At 36.9% G+C, this 14,442-nt stretch overlaps 1 protein-coding gene across 1 annotated transcript in view; it reads right to left on the bottom strand.

Moving 5' to 3' along the window:
* LOC107677038 (dedicator of cytokinesis protein 3-like) overlaps positions 1-14,442 on the bottom strand; it is a 245,045-nt gene that overhangs the window by 174,745 nt on the left and 55,858 nt on the right. The window contains exon 3 of the mRNA XM_016471828.1: positions 5,888-5,928. Within this exon, the coding sequence (XP_016327314.1) occupies positions 5,888-5,928 (41 nt within the window). The remainder of the gene's footprint in view (positions 1-5,887; positions 5,929-14,442) is intronic.

The following is a 14,442-nucleotide window of genomic DNA, read 5'->3' as shown; positions in this document are numbered from 1 at the left end:
TATACAAAAAAATGTCACAATATGCATTTATAAATATAGATTTATATAATGCTAAAATAACACTGCATATATATTCACATTTATGAATATATTTATGATATATTAATTTGATATATTCAGATTTATGAATCAATATTCAGAATTATTTAAACAATATCATGTCAAATCAAACTAATGCACTAAATGTGACTTGTGCTGGCAAAATGAGTCACAATGAGCACATTTTCAAAAATGAGTTATTTGTATGTTCACATTCTACATTAAAAGACCTTCCGAATGATGTATGATTTGTTGGAATTGGATGAAAAATGACTGAGCTACACCTGTTTGAAGTCAATAGAGTCAGCAAAGTAAATTTTGAGAAAAATCAAGTTAAAGTTTTTTGAAGGTTCCACAGCAAAATCACCTGCAACGTTGCATCTTTTCCTCCAGTTCTTTTCTTAATAATAATTACTATATTAATAATCACAATATAGCTATTTTTTTATTTTATCTTTGTTATTACAAATAAGAACAGATGCAAAAGAAAAACAGTAGAACAAATATAAGAAAGGAACAAATAATGCATTACCTTTTTCATTTTACATCTGATTATTTGTTTTCTTGAATGCTTTTGTTTAGATGTAAAAATCCATTTAGTCTGTTAATTACGAATAAATTGATTATTTAAACTACAAAAGCAGTTCAATCAAGAGCAGCGAGTGATTCTTTTATTGTTAGATTAACATTATGAGGCGGCCTATATTAAGACCTACTGTAATGCACGGATCTAATACAATATTACACATCAGATGTTTTTCCCCAACAGTTCCCCAAACGTTCACTTAAGACATGAAAAGCGTGAAAAGCGAGCGGAGAAAAGGTAGCCTACTCCTCTCAGAAAACCTACAAATGAAGGTTATTAAACATCTGAAATTATTATTTGGAGCATTGGGATTGCTAGACGAGGGCTTAATGAACTCATTTTTGTGAAAACCTCAAAATCGACTTTGTTTGACTGTAGCTCAAAATTTGTCTGTGCGCATTCCGACTCATTTTGCCAACACGGGTCACAAATATCATGTTTTGTTTTTAAATTATCTTACAAAACTAACCTCGCAGTATCTGCCAGGTGACTGTTATATTGAAAACTCATGTACTCACAGCATTCACATCAAAACAATGCTCCTGTTCATTCACACATGTGATTTCCAGAACATTTTGCCCGAAGCTCTTTATCTGTGAAGGTTTGGATGAGGGCTTCTTGGTAGTTTAGCCATAGTTTTTTAAAGGTCACCGTATGCATAAAACTGTTCATCTGTCCTTTGTAAAGTGAACTTTACTCACATAAAAGAAAATTGTTGGGAAATGTCAGCTACTGGATATGGATCTGTCAACATATGGCAGTATACAAAAAAATGTCACAATATGCATTTATAAATATAGATTTATATAATGCTAAAATAACACTGCATATATATTCACATTTATGAATATATTTATGATATATTAATTTGATATATTCAGATTTATGAATCAATATTCAGAATTATTTAAACAATATCATGTCAAATCAAACTAATGCACTAAATGTGACTTGTGCTGGCAAAATGAGTCACAATGAGCACATTTTCAAAAATGAGTTATTTGTATGTTCACATTCTACATTAAAAGACCTTCCGAATGATGTATGATTTGTTGGAATTGGATGAAAAATGACTGAGCTACACCTGTTTGAAGTCAATAGAGTCAGCAAAGTAAATTTTGAGAAAAATCAAGTTAAAGTTTTTTGAAGGTTCCACAGCAAAATCACCTGCAACGTTGCATCTTTTCCTCCAGTTCTTTTCTTAATAATAATTACTATATTAATAATCACAATATAGCTATTTTTTTATTTTATCTTTGTTATTACAAATAAGAACAGATGCAAAAGAAAAACAGTAGAACAAATATAAGAAAGGAACAAATAATGCATTACCTTTTTCATTTTACATCTGATTATTTGTTTTCTTGAATGCTTTTGTTTAGATGTAAAAATCCATTTAGTCTGTTAATTACGAATAAATTGATTATTTAAACTACAAAAGCAGTTCAATCAAGAGCAGCGAGTGATTCTTTTATTGTTAGATTAACATTATGAGGCGGCCTATATTAAGACCTACTGTAATGCACGGATCTAATACAATATTACACATCAGATGTTTTTCCCCAACAGTTCCCCAAACGTTCACTTAAGACATGAAAAGCGTGAAAAGCGAGCGGAGAAAAGGTAGCCTACTCCTCTCAGAAAACCTACAAATGAAGGTTATTAAACATCTGAAATTATTATTTGGAGCATTGGGATTGCTAGACGAGGGCTTAATGAACTCATTTTTGTGAAAACCTCAAAATCGACTTTGTTTGACTGTAGCTCAAAATTTGTCTGTGCGCATTCCGACTCATTTTGCCAACACGGGTCACAAATATCATGTTTTGTTTTTAAATTATCTTACAAAACTAACCTCGCAGTATCTGCCAGGTGACTGTTATATTGAAAACTCATGTACTCACAGCATTCACATCAAAACAATGCTCCTGTTCATTCACACATGTGATTTCCAGAACATTTTGCCCGAAGCTCTTTATCTGTGAAGGTTTGGATGAGGGCTTCTTGGTAGTTTAGCCATAGTTTTTTAAAGGTCACCGTATGCATAAAACTGTTCATCTGTCCTTTGTAAAGTGAACTTTACTCACATAAAAGAAAATTGTTGGGAAATGTCAGCTACTGGATATGGATCTGTCAACATATGGCAGAATGTGACAAATATTTGAATAGTGCGATCCAATAATAAGGCTTGAGACTGATACTCACTTTATACTGTAAGAAATGCATTACAACAACTAAAGCTCTACTTAATATGTTTCTGATGTCTTATGTGGTGATTCCCAATACATTCTAGTAAGGTGTAAGAAACTCTGCCGCAGTATAGACCATTTTCAGCAACAAATAAGCTTAACATATGCGCCCGCAGTAATACCTGCCTCTGCATTTGTGTCCCTGAAGAACAGCTGCGGCAGACAAGATCTAAGTCGCTTTAAAGCTCCATCCTCCTCCTCTCATCCTGAGAAAATCTGTCTTTTGGGAGGAATATTTGTGGTACGCCCTGTCCTTCTCTCAACCTGGCTTGTGAGGTCAGGAAAAGCAGAATAACAAGCACAACCTTGTCTATGAAGTGGATATTAGCTACTCGCTGCCACTTTCAAATAGATGTCATTGTTAAGTGTCGAAGTGTATTTCAAATCATGTCCTCAGATAACACTACAATCAGCACAATGGAGTCAAAACACACTGAATGAATATGATTCTGCTGTAAAACTTTCTTATTCACGGAATGAATAAGATTCACGTCTACAGGCAAAATTATTTTGCATTTATCTTCAAATAAAGTAAAAAAAAAAAGTAACTGTGTGTACTGTGAATGTTTCATGTGTCAGTGCTGCATATTGTGACCATTTTTACACAATAATGATTTTGCGAAAAATGTGCACAGAAATGTGTTTTGTAAACAAATGTGTTTGTGCTGCATGATGCAGCAATTTACACAAGAAAGGTTTTGTGAAAAATTTGCTCCGAAATTTGTTCTTAAGATTTTGTTGTCACTGCATGTTGCGTAAATTTACGCAAGAGTAGTTTTACAGACATTTTGTACATAAATTTCTTAAATGAATGTGTTTGTGCTGCATGATGTAACAATTTATGTACTATGGTTTTCACGAAAAATTTACACAGGAATTCGTTCTGTAAACGAATTCCTTGGCACTCCATGATGACAAAGTGATTTAATGAATGATTTTCACAGAAATTTGTTCTATAAACAAATGTGTCGTACCATCGTGTTTGTGTTGCACGATCCGCAATTTATTCTAGAAAGGTTTCGCGAACAATTTGCAAACCAATTTGCTCTCTGGACTAATTTGTCGGCACTGCATGATGCGTAAATTTACACAAGAGTCATTTTACAGAAACTTTGCTCTTAAATTTATCCTCAAATAATGAATGGGTAAAAAAATTAATAAATAAATTACAAGTTCTGTGAATATTTCACAAAAGTATTGGTGCTGCATGATGCGACAATTTACGCAACAATGGTTTTACGAAAAATATGCACAGAAATTACTTTTGTAAACAAGTGTGCTTGTGCTGCATGACCCACCAATTTACATTAGAAAGGGTTTGCGAACATTTTGCATAGACATTTGTTCTGTAGAAGAATCAATTTAAGCAAGAGTGGTTTTATGAAAAATTAGTTTCTTGAACGAATGTGTTTGTGCAGCATGTTGCAACAATTTATGTACTATGGCTTTTGCAACAATTTACACAGGAATTTGTTGAATGCGCATGAATGCGTCAGCATTAATTGATGTTTTTTTTTACATAGAAATTTACAAAAAAGCGTAAATTGACCCTGACACGTTAATTTAATGAATACATTTCTGTGTAAATTGTTCGCATAGAAATACAAGTTTTGCATAGTTCTTTAAACAAATGTGTCAGTACGAACAATTTACACCGAAGTTCGTTCTATAAAGAAATTTGTCGGTGCTGTGTAATGCGAGAATTTACATGAGAATGGTTTTACGCAGAAATCTGTTTTATTAACAAATATGTTGAATGTGCTATGAACAGCTGATATGCAAAACCTTCCTACTTATCCATATCAGATTAAACATAAAAAGTTAAGGATAACATTACGTGATAATCAGTTCAATTCAAAATCGCAATTTAGTCTTAAAATTTGACAACTGGGATTAGAAAATATTAAAATAAATCCTTATTCAGAGATACATGTTTGTATCATTTGTTGTCCCTTATGTCATTCATTGTCTATTCCTTATAATATATATATATTTTTTTTTTCATGAAATGGTATTCACAACCAATTTTACATCAGCCGTATTTTGGAGTATTTTAGAAAGTCTGCATTACCTAACAGCAGTAGAAACAATAGCCCACGCAGCCTTTAAGTGAGCACTGTACAGAGAGTCCCTAGCTGCTAAAATTTAGAAAGATCACTACTACATATTTCCAACCAGTCAAAGGCCATTTATTGTAAAATGCACATATTGATTTAATTTTGTAGCACCAAATTTAGTCTTAAAATTTGACAACTGGGATTAGAAAATATTAAAATAAATCCTTATTCAGAGATACATGTTTGTATCATTTGTTGTCCCTTATGTCATTCATTGTCTATTCCTTATAATATATATATATTTTTTTTTTCATGAAATGGTATTCACAACCAATTTTACATCAGCCGTATTTTGGAGTATTTTAGAAAGTCTGCATTACCTAACAGCAGTAGAAACAATAGCCCACGCAGCCTTTAAGTGAGCACTGTACAGAGAGTCCCTAGCTGCTAAAATTTAGAAAGATCACTACTACATATTTCCAACCAGTCAAAGGCCATTTATTGTAAAATGCACATATTGATTTAATTTTGTAGCACCAAAAAAAAAAAGACAAAACAAGTCCTTTCAACCATCTTTCTGTGAAGAAGAGAACTGTTGCATAGTAAGCGGATATTATGGGGGTTCATTTTTGTCTGGGAGTCAGTGTCTCATTCAGTGAAATTATATAGAGATGTCAATTTATTGGAATGTATTTTTTTTTTATCAGTCACAGCTGTAGAAAATACATGGTTGCATTTTATTATTTGCATTTAGCACTGTTTTTCCCTGCTTTCCGTGGCCGTATCTGAACATGCACGGGTCACGACCTACCAGTCGAAAACCACAGTTCAACAGTAGATCTTTGTTGTTTACTTGACATTCAAACAGGTTCACTGCAGATCAACAAGGAAACAAACTGCATACTGGGTGGATTGTAGAATCCACACTATTGAGTATGAAAAATGAATCAGTTTACCTTGATTGTGGGTTTCTTGGTGGAAAATCCTCGGTACCATCCTGTAATAGACAAAATAGAAATGTCAACTGAGAAACACTGAAAATTCTAATAATAATAATAATAATAATAATAAATGAATTACCCCAAAATCAGACTGAAAAAAAAAAAACAATTAACATGTGACGTAACATATCCAGTATGCACCAGTATGCAATGACCTGATATCTTTTAGATGAGGTGGAACATAAAGATTGGAACTTATAGTACACTAAGGTCTGGGCCATCAATTTCACTGGCTGATGTCCAGAACATCTCTGAAATATTCTGCCTCCCATTAGATTAACCACACTGCTGCAGAACCCCACCAACATCATAATAAGCTTTCATTCCATAATAAACGAGCTCAAATCATTCGTTTTGCGATTCGGCCCGAATCAGTTTTCTAAAGTGTTTTTGAAAAATCACTCACTCTGCCTTTAAGTCTCTGCACAGTATGTCACCCTATTATTACAGTAAGAAAGCCAGCTGTTAGCAACGGAAGCCACATAAAGGGCTACATAACGACACATTTAATCATGACTAAATAGTCGCCTAGAGTAAAAACACGTCTTTTTTCTACACTGCTTGTACAGCAAGGCTTTTTATAACCTTCTCAAACTAACTTTTTAATGATTAAGATGAAGAGCACACATTTTAATCTGGTAAAAGACTTTCACTCATTGGTTAATTTCCCAGAACAGTATAAACACTGAGGCAAATTTAAAACATTGCTTGGTTTGTTTGATCATTCTGACCAGTCCAACAAAGCAACATGAGATCAACCAATGGCGTGAATTTAGGGCGGGACTATCTTATCAATGATAAATGAGGGGCGTGTTCAGGAAAGTTGTTTGAAAACATTTAATTGTTTAAATTCTCTTTGGTCAAATTACAATGTATAAATCATCTAACAGCAAAGTTAAATTATGCAGTCTTAAGATTTTGTTATCGAAATAGAAGTTAATTATTTAGTTAAAAAAATTAATTATTTAGTTAGGCAAATAAAAAACATGGAAACAAGACATTTTATATACAATCACTGCTGATGGACACGGTTTTCTGGGGATAAAAACATTAAACATTCTTTGTACACCAAAGAATTTACATTAAAAATTTATTTCACCAAATACTGCAAATACATCTTTATATGTACTTCACTAATTTCTGTCCGTTTTATCACACTCTTATTTTGTCTGGAAAAAAATAGCATTGGACACATCATCTACCAAATTATTCCTTGGCTTTTCACTGCTTGAGTATTTTTCACTTAATTAGTGCATAAATAACCGGTGCCTTCCCTAAACCTAAATCAATAGCTATTAGCAAAGACCTATTATGGTAAAAATTCACGAGCAGCAGCCCTGACTAATATCAATCCCTTTCTGAAGAAAAATGCCACAAAAGCTGATGCCACAAAGCTGGTGTTCTGTATGGTTGCCAGGGTGTTGCTATGCAGTTGCTAAGGTGTCTTGAGTGATGTTAGCATGTTGCTATGCCAATAGGTGTTCTGGGTAGTTGACAGGGTGTTGCTATGCAGTTGCTAAGGTGTCTTGAGTGATGTAAGCATGTTGATATGCCAATAGGTGTTCTGGGTGGTTGCCAGGGTGTTGCTATGCAGTTGCTAATGTGTTTTGAGAGATGCAAGCATGTTGCTATGCTAATAGGTGTTCTGGATGGCTGCCAGGGTGTTGACATGCTGTTTGTTAAGGTGTCTTGAGTGATGTCAGCATGTTGCTATGCCAGCAGGTGTTCTGGATGGTTGCCATTCTGTTGCAATGCAGTTACTAAAGTGTCTTCAGTGATGTTAGCATGTTGCTATGCCAATAGTTGGTATCGGTGGTTGCCAGGCTGTTGCTATGCAGTTGCTGAGGTGTCGTGAGGGATGTAAGTACGTTGCTATGCTGATACTACAGTGTTCTGGTAGGTTGCCATGGTGTTGCTATGCAGTAGCTAAGGTGTCTTGAGTGGCATTACCATGTTGTTATGCAGATACTAGGGTGCTCTGGGTGGCTGTTATGGTGTTGCTATGCAGTAGCTAAGGTGTCTGCTATGCCCATACTAGGGTGCTCCACATAGTTGCCAGTGTGTTGCTATGCTGTTTCTGAAGGCCTCTTGAGTGATATTATCATGTTGTTATGCTGATACTAGGGTGCTTTGGGTGGTTGTCAGTGTGTTGCTATGCAGTTGCTAAGGTGTCTTGAATGATGTTAGTCTGTTGTTATGCCAATAGGCTATTAAGGTATTCTGGATTGTTGCCTAGATGTTGCCATGCTGTTTGTTAAAGGGGTCATATGACATTGCAAAAAAAAAAAAAACATTATTTTGTGTATTTGGTGTAATGCAATGTTGCTCGTCTGTGCCCCGCCCTTCTGAAACGTGTCCATTTTTACAAAGCTCATCGTTCTGAAAAGCGCTGTGTGCTCTGATTGGCCAGCTATCTAGCACGTTGTGATTGGCCGAATTCCTCAAGCGTGTGATGCAAATGTTACGCCCCTTACTAGGTTCAGGAAACTTTCCTCCGTAAAATGTGCTGCACACACTTGAATATTTGGGTTGTACTGTTCTGGAACAGTGTTGTAAATAAAACTTAACCACTGATTTCTAGTTGTGTCCTCATTTGGAAGACCAAACAAAGTAGTTTGGCTTTCGCAACGAAACACACAGCATCTCCACGATATGGCGGCAGCAACAAAACTACAGCGAGAATAAAAGTTACACCTTCTTTCTTTGCGTATACATTTGGGCGGTGTTATGCAAATCTTCCCACACAGTGATGTAGATATGTGGGGGCGTGTTTGAATGAGGCGTTTTAGGAAGGCGTGGCTGAGCGTTCACTTTCATAAAGAATATCTCTTTGGGTTTGAGATTTTAATCTTTGCGACTTTACAGATCTTCTGTATGCACAAACAGCTTTTAACACTCAAAAGACAAAGGAAAACATGAAATCGCATTATATGACCCCTTTAAGGTGTTTTGAGTGATGTCACCATGTTGCTATGTGTAACTAACTGCTATGTGGCCAGCGAGTAGGTGCTGTGCAGGTAAACCTCACTCCCCTGATCTCAAGAGACACACTAGCGACTGACGCTAGAGGCTGCAGTCTTTAGCCTCCTTGTTAGTGCGTCCGCCTCCCATGCCAGAGACCCGGGTTCGAGACCCACTCAGAACGAGGTGCAGTGGAGAGGACCCGGTGGAGAGGGGTTACATATGCCAATACTAGGGTGATCAGGATGTTGCTATGCAGTTGTCTCGGTGTGTTGAGTGATGTTACCATGTTCTTATGCCGATACTAGGGTGTCGCATCATATGACCCCTTTAAGGTGTTTTGAGTGATGTCACCATGTTGCTATGTGTAACTAACTGCTATGTGGCCAGCGAGTAGGTGCTGTGCAGGTAAACCTCACTCCCCTGATCTCAAGAGACGCACTAGCGACTGACACTAGCGGCTGCAGTCTTTAGCCACCTTGTTAGTGCGTCCGCCTCCCATGCCAGAGACCCACTCAGAACGAGGTGTGGTGGAGAGGACCCGGGGGAGAGGGCTTACATATGCCAATACTAGGGTGATCAGGATGTTGCTATGCAGTTGTTTCGGTGTGTTGAGTGATGTTACCATGTTCTTATGCTGATACTAGTGTGTTCTGGATGACTGCCAGGGTGTTTCTAAGCCATTGCTAAGTTAAACTGTGGGATGTTAACATGTTGCTATGCCAATACTACTCATTACTCATTTTACTACCCACATATTAGCATATTATTTCAAAAATGTAAAAACACTCTTCAATATTCCACAATTTAATATGCAGGCCAAGTTACAAGTCAAAATGTAATACTTTGGGTTAAGAGATTGCTCAGATTTCCAACTTTTAATAATAATAGTGATGCCTTATCAAGCCCAACTAACTGTGTGATGGTGGGTCATTTGAACTACTTGGACATTTGGAGATAATCTGTGAAAAACAGGAAGTAAAATTGTTGGTGTGTGATGCAATCGTTAATGTAGCCATTTGTAAACAATCTGCTGTGACAACTGTGGAAAATATTCATAAGCTTGGCTGCTAATGTCGCTCACACCTGTGGCCATCTGTCTCGCAACCCAGACTCTGCCACATTAATCATGGCAGTCTATCTTTGTTAGTATTCTCCCCAGGTGCATCTTGAAAATGGAGGAGGTACACTTTGTAATTACCTATTTGGTTTATGCAAGGAATGAGCGGGCCACGTCAGTCAACGTTAGCCGTTTCCATTGTCACTTTCCATTTAGCACCAAAACGAGCAATGCAATTAGCTAATGAACAACATTTGGACGAAGGGTCTTGTGTCAGGTTGTGTGACATAAATTGGCATTGCTGTATAGGATCCGCATGAGTGTCAGTACATTTTTGCGTATTAGCAATGTAGAAATGGTTTTGCCGTTAGCTTGCTACAAGCTGATGCACAGTAGCTAGTAAACAAGATGATGAGGTCTTCTCTAGAGAAGAATCCAGAGCAAGACAACCACAAAAATTTGTCAGTGTCGTATACAAACAGTATTTGGAAGTGTTTGTGCTAGAGGCTGACTGTAGGCATTAGCTGTGATAGATTAGCAGACGGCTCATGTCTGCTGGCGTGAGACTTCCATGTGGACATGAGTAAACTCAGCATCAACACACAGCTGCCAACAAACAAACAAACACCTGATGAAATGTGTCATCTCTGTCTGTGTCTCTCAACAGGTGTAGACTGCAGGGACTTGTTGAGCTGTCAGATTGTTCATGTTCACAGCTGTGATGGTGACATGTCTATCTCAAGAGGTTTTGCTCTTTAGAGTGCCACACCCTTTGGGATTAATAGTAGACAACTACTGTCTGTCTGTCTGTTATCTACATGTCTGTCTATTGGTCTGTCTACATATCTACTACATACTGTATCTGCCTGTCTGTAAATATATCTATCTGTCGATCTAGATATGTCTGTCTGTCTATCTGTATATCTATAATATCTATGTATACCTACCTGTCAGTCTGTCTATCTACCTGTCTGTAAGTAGTTCTACGTTTGTCTATCTATGAAACTGCCTGTCTGTAAATATATCTATCTGTCGATCTAGATATGTCTGTCTGTCTATCTGTATATCTATAATATCTATGTATACCTACCTGTCAGTCTGTCTATCTACCTGTCTGTAAGTAGTTCTACGTTTGCCTATCTATCTATCTATCTATCTATCTATCTATCTATCTCTCTCTCATATATGTCTGTCTGTTTTTCTGTCTGTCTATCATATATGTCGGTCTGCCAGTCTGTCTGTCTGTCTGTCTCTATCTATCTATCTATCTATCTATGAAATATATATATATCTGTCTGTCTGTCTGTCTATCTGTCTATCTATCTATCTATATATCTATCTATCTGTCTGTCTATCTATCATGTATGTCTGTCTATCTAGCTATCAAATATTTATATCTATCTATCTATCTATCTATCTATTTATCTGTCTGTCTGTCTGTCTGTATCTAACTGTATGTCTATCCTACCTGTTATTTTCTTATTCTAGCTCTTTTCAAAGTCTACAGTATACTAAGTCTGCTTTTTTAAAACTTCAGTGTTTGACTGGGGCTGTTTACAGTTAAAAGGAAACTCCCAATTAGCATAAACAGTCAAATATCTTGTCAAGTCTTCAGACACACTGTTCTCCCTCAAGCTCCCAGTGGATGACACTGCAAAAATCTTCAGTTCTCAAAACAGAGCAGTCCAATCAGACCACTGGCCACTGCAGGCCACCGCAACACTCCAGATCCCAGAGCTTTGAAAAGCTTCGATTTTTCAGGCATCCATTACCTCAAAAGCATGGCACTGCAGCAAAACAATCAATACGTACAACAAACTGCTAACCCCGTGAATCAGAGGACTGATTATCCCAGCCCTAGAGGCCAAAGCCAAAACGCTCACCTCACCTGGTGACCCGCGGCTAATCCACTGCCCAGCACACACAATCTGTCTATCCATACACATCCAGTCCTTCAGAATGTGCAGTGAAGCATATTTTCCGATTTTTGTCATAATTTTTTCACCCTGTTGTTTCAAATCTTCTTTCTTGTTTTCTTTGAACATGAAATGAGACATTTTGAAGAATGTTCAAGTTGCTATTTCCCATAGAATTAAATTAGACTGTGATTTTTACTATCAAGCACCAAAAATACCCTCTATCTGTAACTGCAGTCCCAAAAAAATCTGAAACCAACTTTACAATAAGCAAATAAATTGCTCCCAAGACTACTTAAATTCACTTTACCAGTCAAACAACTGAGGTTGAATGGCAGAGTTTTATGTTTTGCCACTCTTGCAGACTGAAACATATTTCTTCCTCCTTTAAAAGGCTGTATTTCACTGGCTGAGGTACAATGCGGCATGCATCTCTCACTCTTTGCCTGCGGGCTCTGAATATCAGGCTGTAGCCATGACCATTGGCAGCTCTTGGGAACAAGCATTTTTTATTACTGACCTTTAAACTGCGACACTGAAATTGAGCCACTTTTCTTTCAGGACCCAGAGGGGGATAAAATGAAAATCTATGAAAACTCTGTTACCTGGAAGCGAATTTGTGCATTGCATTTCTGAATTACATTTAAATTCAAATTGTATTAACATGCTGACACATGTTTGCAACCTTTTTTTTCCAATAAGACTCATAAGGAGAGAAGTCAACACAATACATTTTCGTAATTCACTCCACATAGTAATTTTTCGACGTTTTTTTTGTTTTTGTTTTTTTTGTAATTTTCCTCAAAATACTGCTCAATATACAGAGTTCTGGCATGAAACTCTAGATGGCGCAGTCCGATAGGTCAAACTCAATCTGACCTAATGACATCATTATCACATGGCACAGCTGATTCGTTCTCTCCTGTATCGGTAGCCAATGAGCTCGCTGCTCAACGCTCAAATATATGACTAGTTATTGCAGTAGCAATTGCAGCTTGCTTCAGAAACCCTCCACCTTCCCCAGCTCCAACGACAGAACCGCTCGGCTCCGAAGCGAAAAGCTGAATATGCGCTACATCTGCTGCCTACTTATACTCACGCTGTGATCAGCAGCAGCTGGATGCAATAATCGCATGCCAATGTGCATTGGCTCGTTTAGTTTACACTCGAAGTAGATTGGTCTCTCTAAGCGAGATCCCAATTCCAATTCATCGGTCATCCGACGTGACGTCGAGAGTGACCGACTGAAAGGGAACTATAGTTCAACTTATGGGAAAGAAAAATTACAAAAATTACTAACTTTTTTCACCAAGACACCAATGAGTCTTGTGCTTAATTTTCCTGCTTCTTAAAGTTTGGAAAAATAAAATAAAATAAATTTAGTTTTTGACTTAGATCTGCCAAGAAACCAAAGTTTGCAAATAGAAGTCAAACAATAGATCAGATTTCAGTAACGTTTCCATTCAATTCTTTCAAGACCAAATGATCTGAATGGTCCACATTCAATTCATAGCTCTATTCTATAACAGTATGTCAAAAATTGTTTCATTTGATTCTATTTTATGCCTCATTGCTGAGCAACCCCGAAGCAATAATATTTCCACTGGGAGATCAAGCTAGTCTCAAAGTAGACTGATTTGAGAAGAATGACTCAGACAAAAGGTGATTTGCAAAATGTTTTGAAGCCTAGGGGGGACCATCAACATCTAGAAGATCTTGCTTCATCTACTTCTTCTCACAGTATTCCTGATAAAGGAAGATTACTCATGGAGAAAGTGAGTGAACTTTCGATCAATACTACAGGATCGACAAGCCACTGCGAATATCACATGATCAGTCCCGTTATCTGAGCGAGCCAGCACATCCAGGCCAGGGTGTCGATGTACAGCTTTCATCAAAGCAATCGATGATACGTCCATGAATCAGAGCCCTTGTCCTGAAAAGGGTACACAACAATCCCATTAACTGCATCTGCAGGACTGAGGTAAAGGTAGGTTACAGCTAGCTAATAGTGCTGTGGTGCAAAAAGTCAAGAAATAAAACCAAACTTATAAAACCTCTAACTTTGAAGAAGCTTTAGTCTACTTAAAGTCTACCTGATTCTGAATATATGCTAATCAAACATGCATTACTGCTCTGAAGGCTGAAATACAGTTACATGATGACCCTAGAGGCGCCCTGAAAATCTGTGTTAGAAAAGTCTCTCGGTTACATTTAAGTATTCAGAATTATTCTGGTACCAAAAGTAAAAACTGCCGGCAGCACAAGTTACACACTGAGTGAAAAACGCAGACACAGGAGAATGTCTTATAATATACAAGACGCACTGAACTAAGAGTGGGTGGTAAATGTCTCCTGGCACTTTCCATGAAGAGGTTACAAAAAAGGTTTTAAACTCTTATTTTATTTATTTATTTACTTATTTATTTATTAATTATTATTTTAATTTTTTTATGGTCATGCCTAACCATAGGAATATGTTTTCTGTCCACCATAGGAGGTCAAACGAAGTTTTTTTGTATTTCATTATTTTTGACTTAATATAGTTGACATGTCAATACAGTTGAATGATT

Source organism: Sinocyclocheilus anshuiensis, unplaced genomic scaffold (genome assembly GCF_001515605.1).
Source record: "Sinocyclocheilus anshuiensis isolate Anshui unplaced genomic scaffold, SAMN03320099.WGS_v1.1 scaffold584, whole genome shotgun sequence".
Classification (NCBI taxonomy): Eukaryota; Metazoa; Chordata; class Actinopteri; order Cypriniformes; family Cyprinidae; genus Sinocyclocheilus; species Sinocyclocheilus anshuiensis.
The sequence above is the reverse complement of the archived record's forward strand: the minus strand, read 5'-3'. Positions and strand labels throughout refer to the sequence as shown.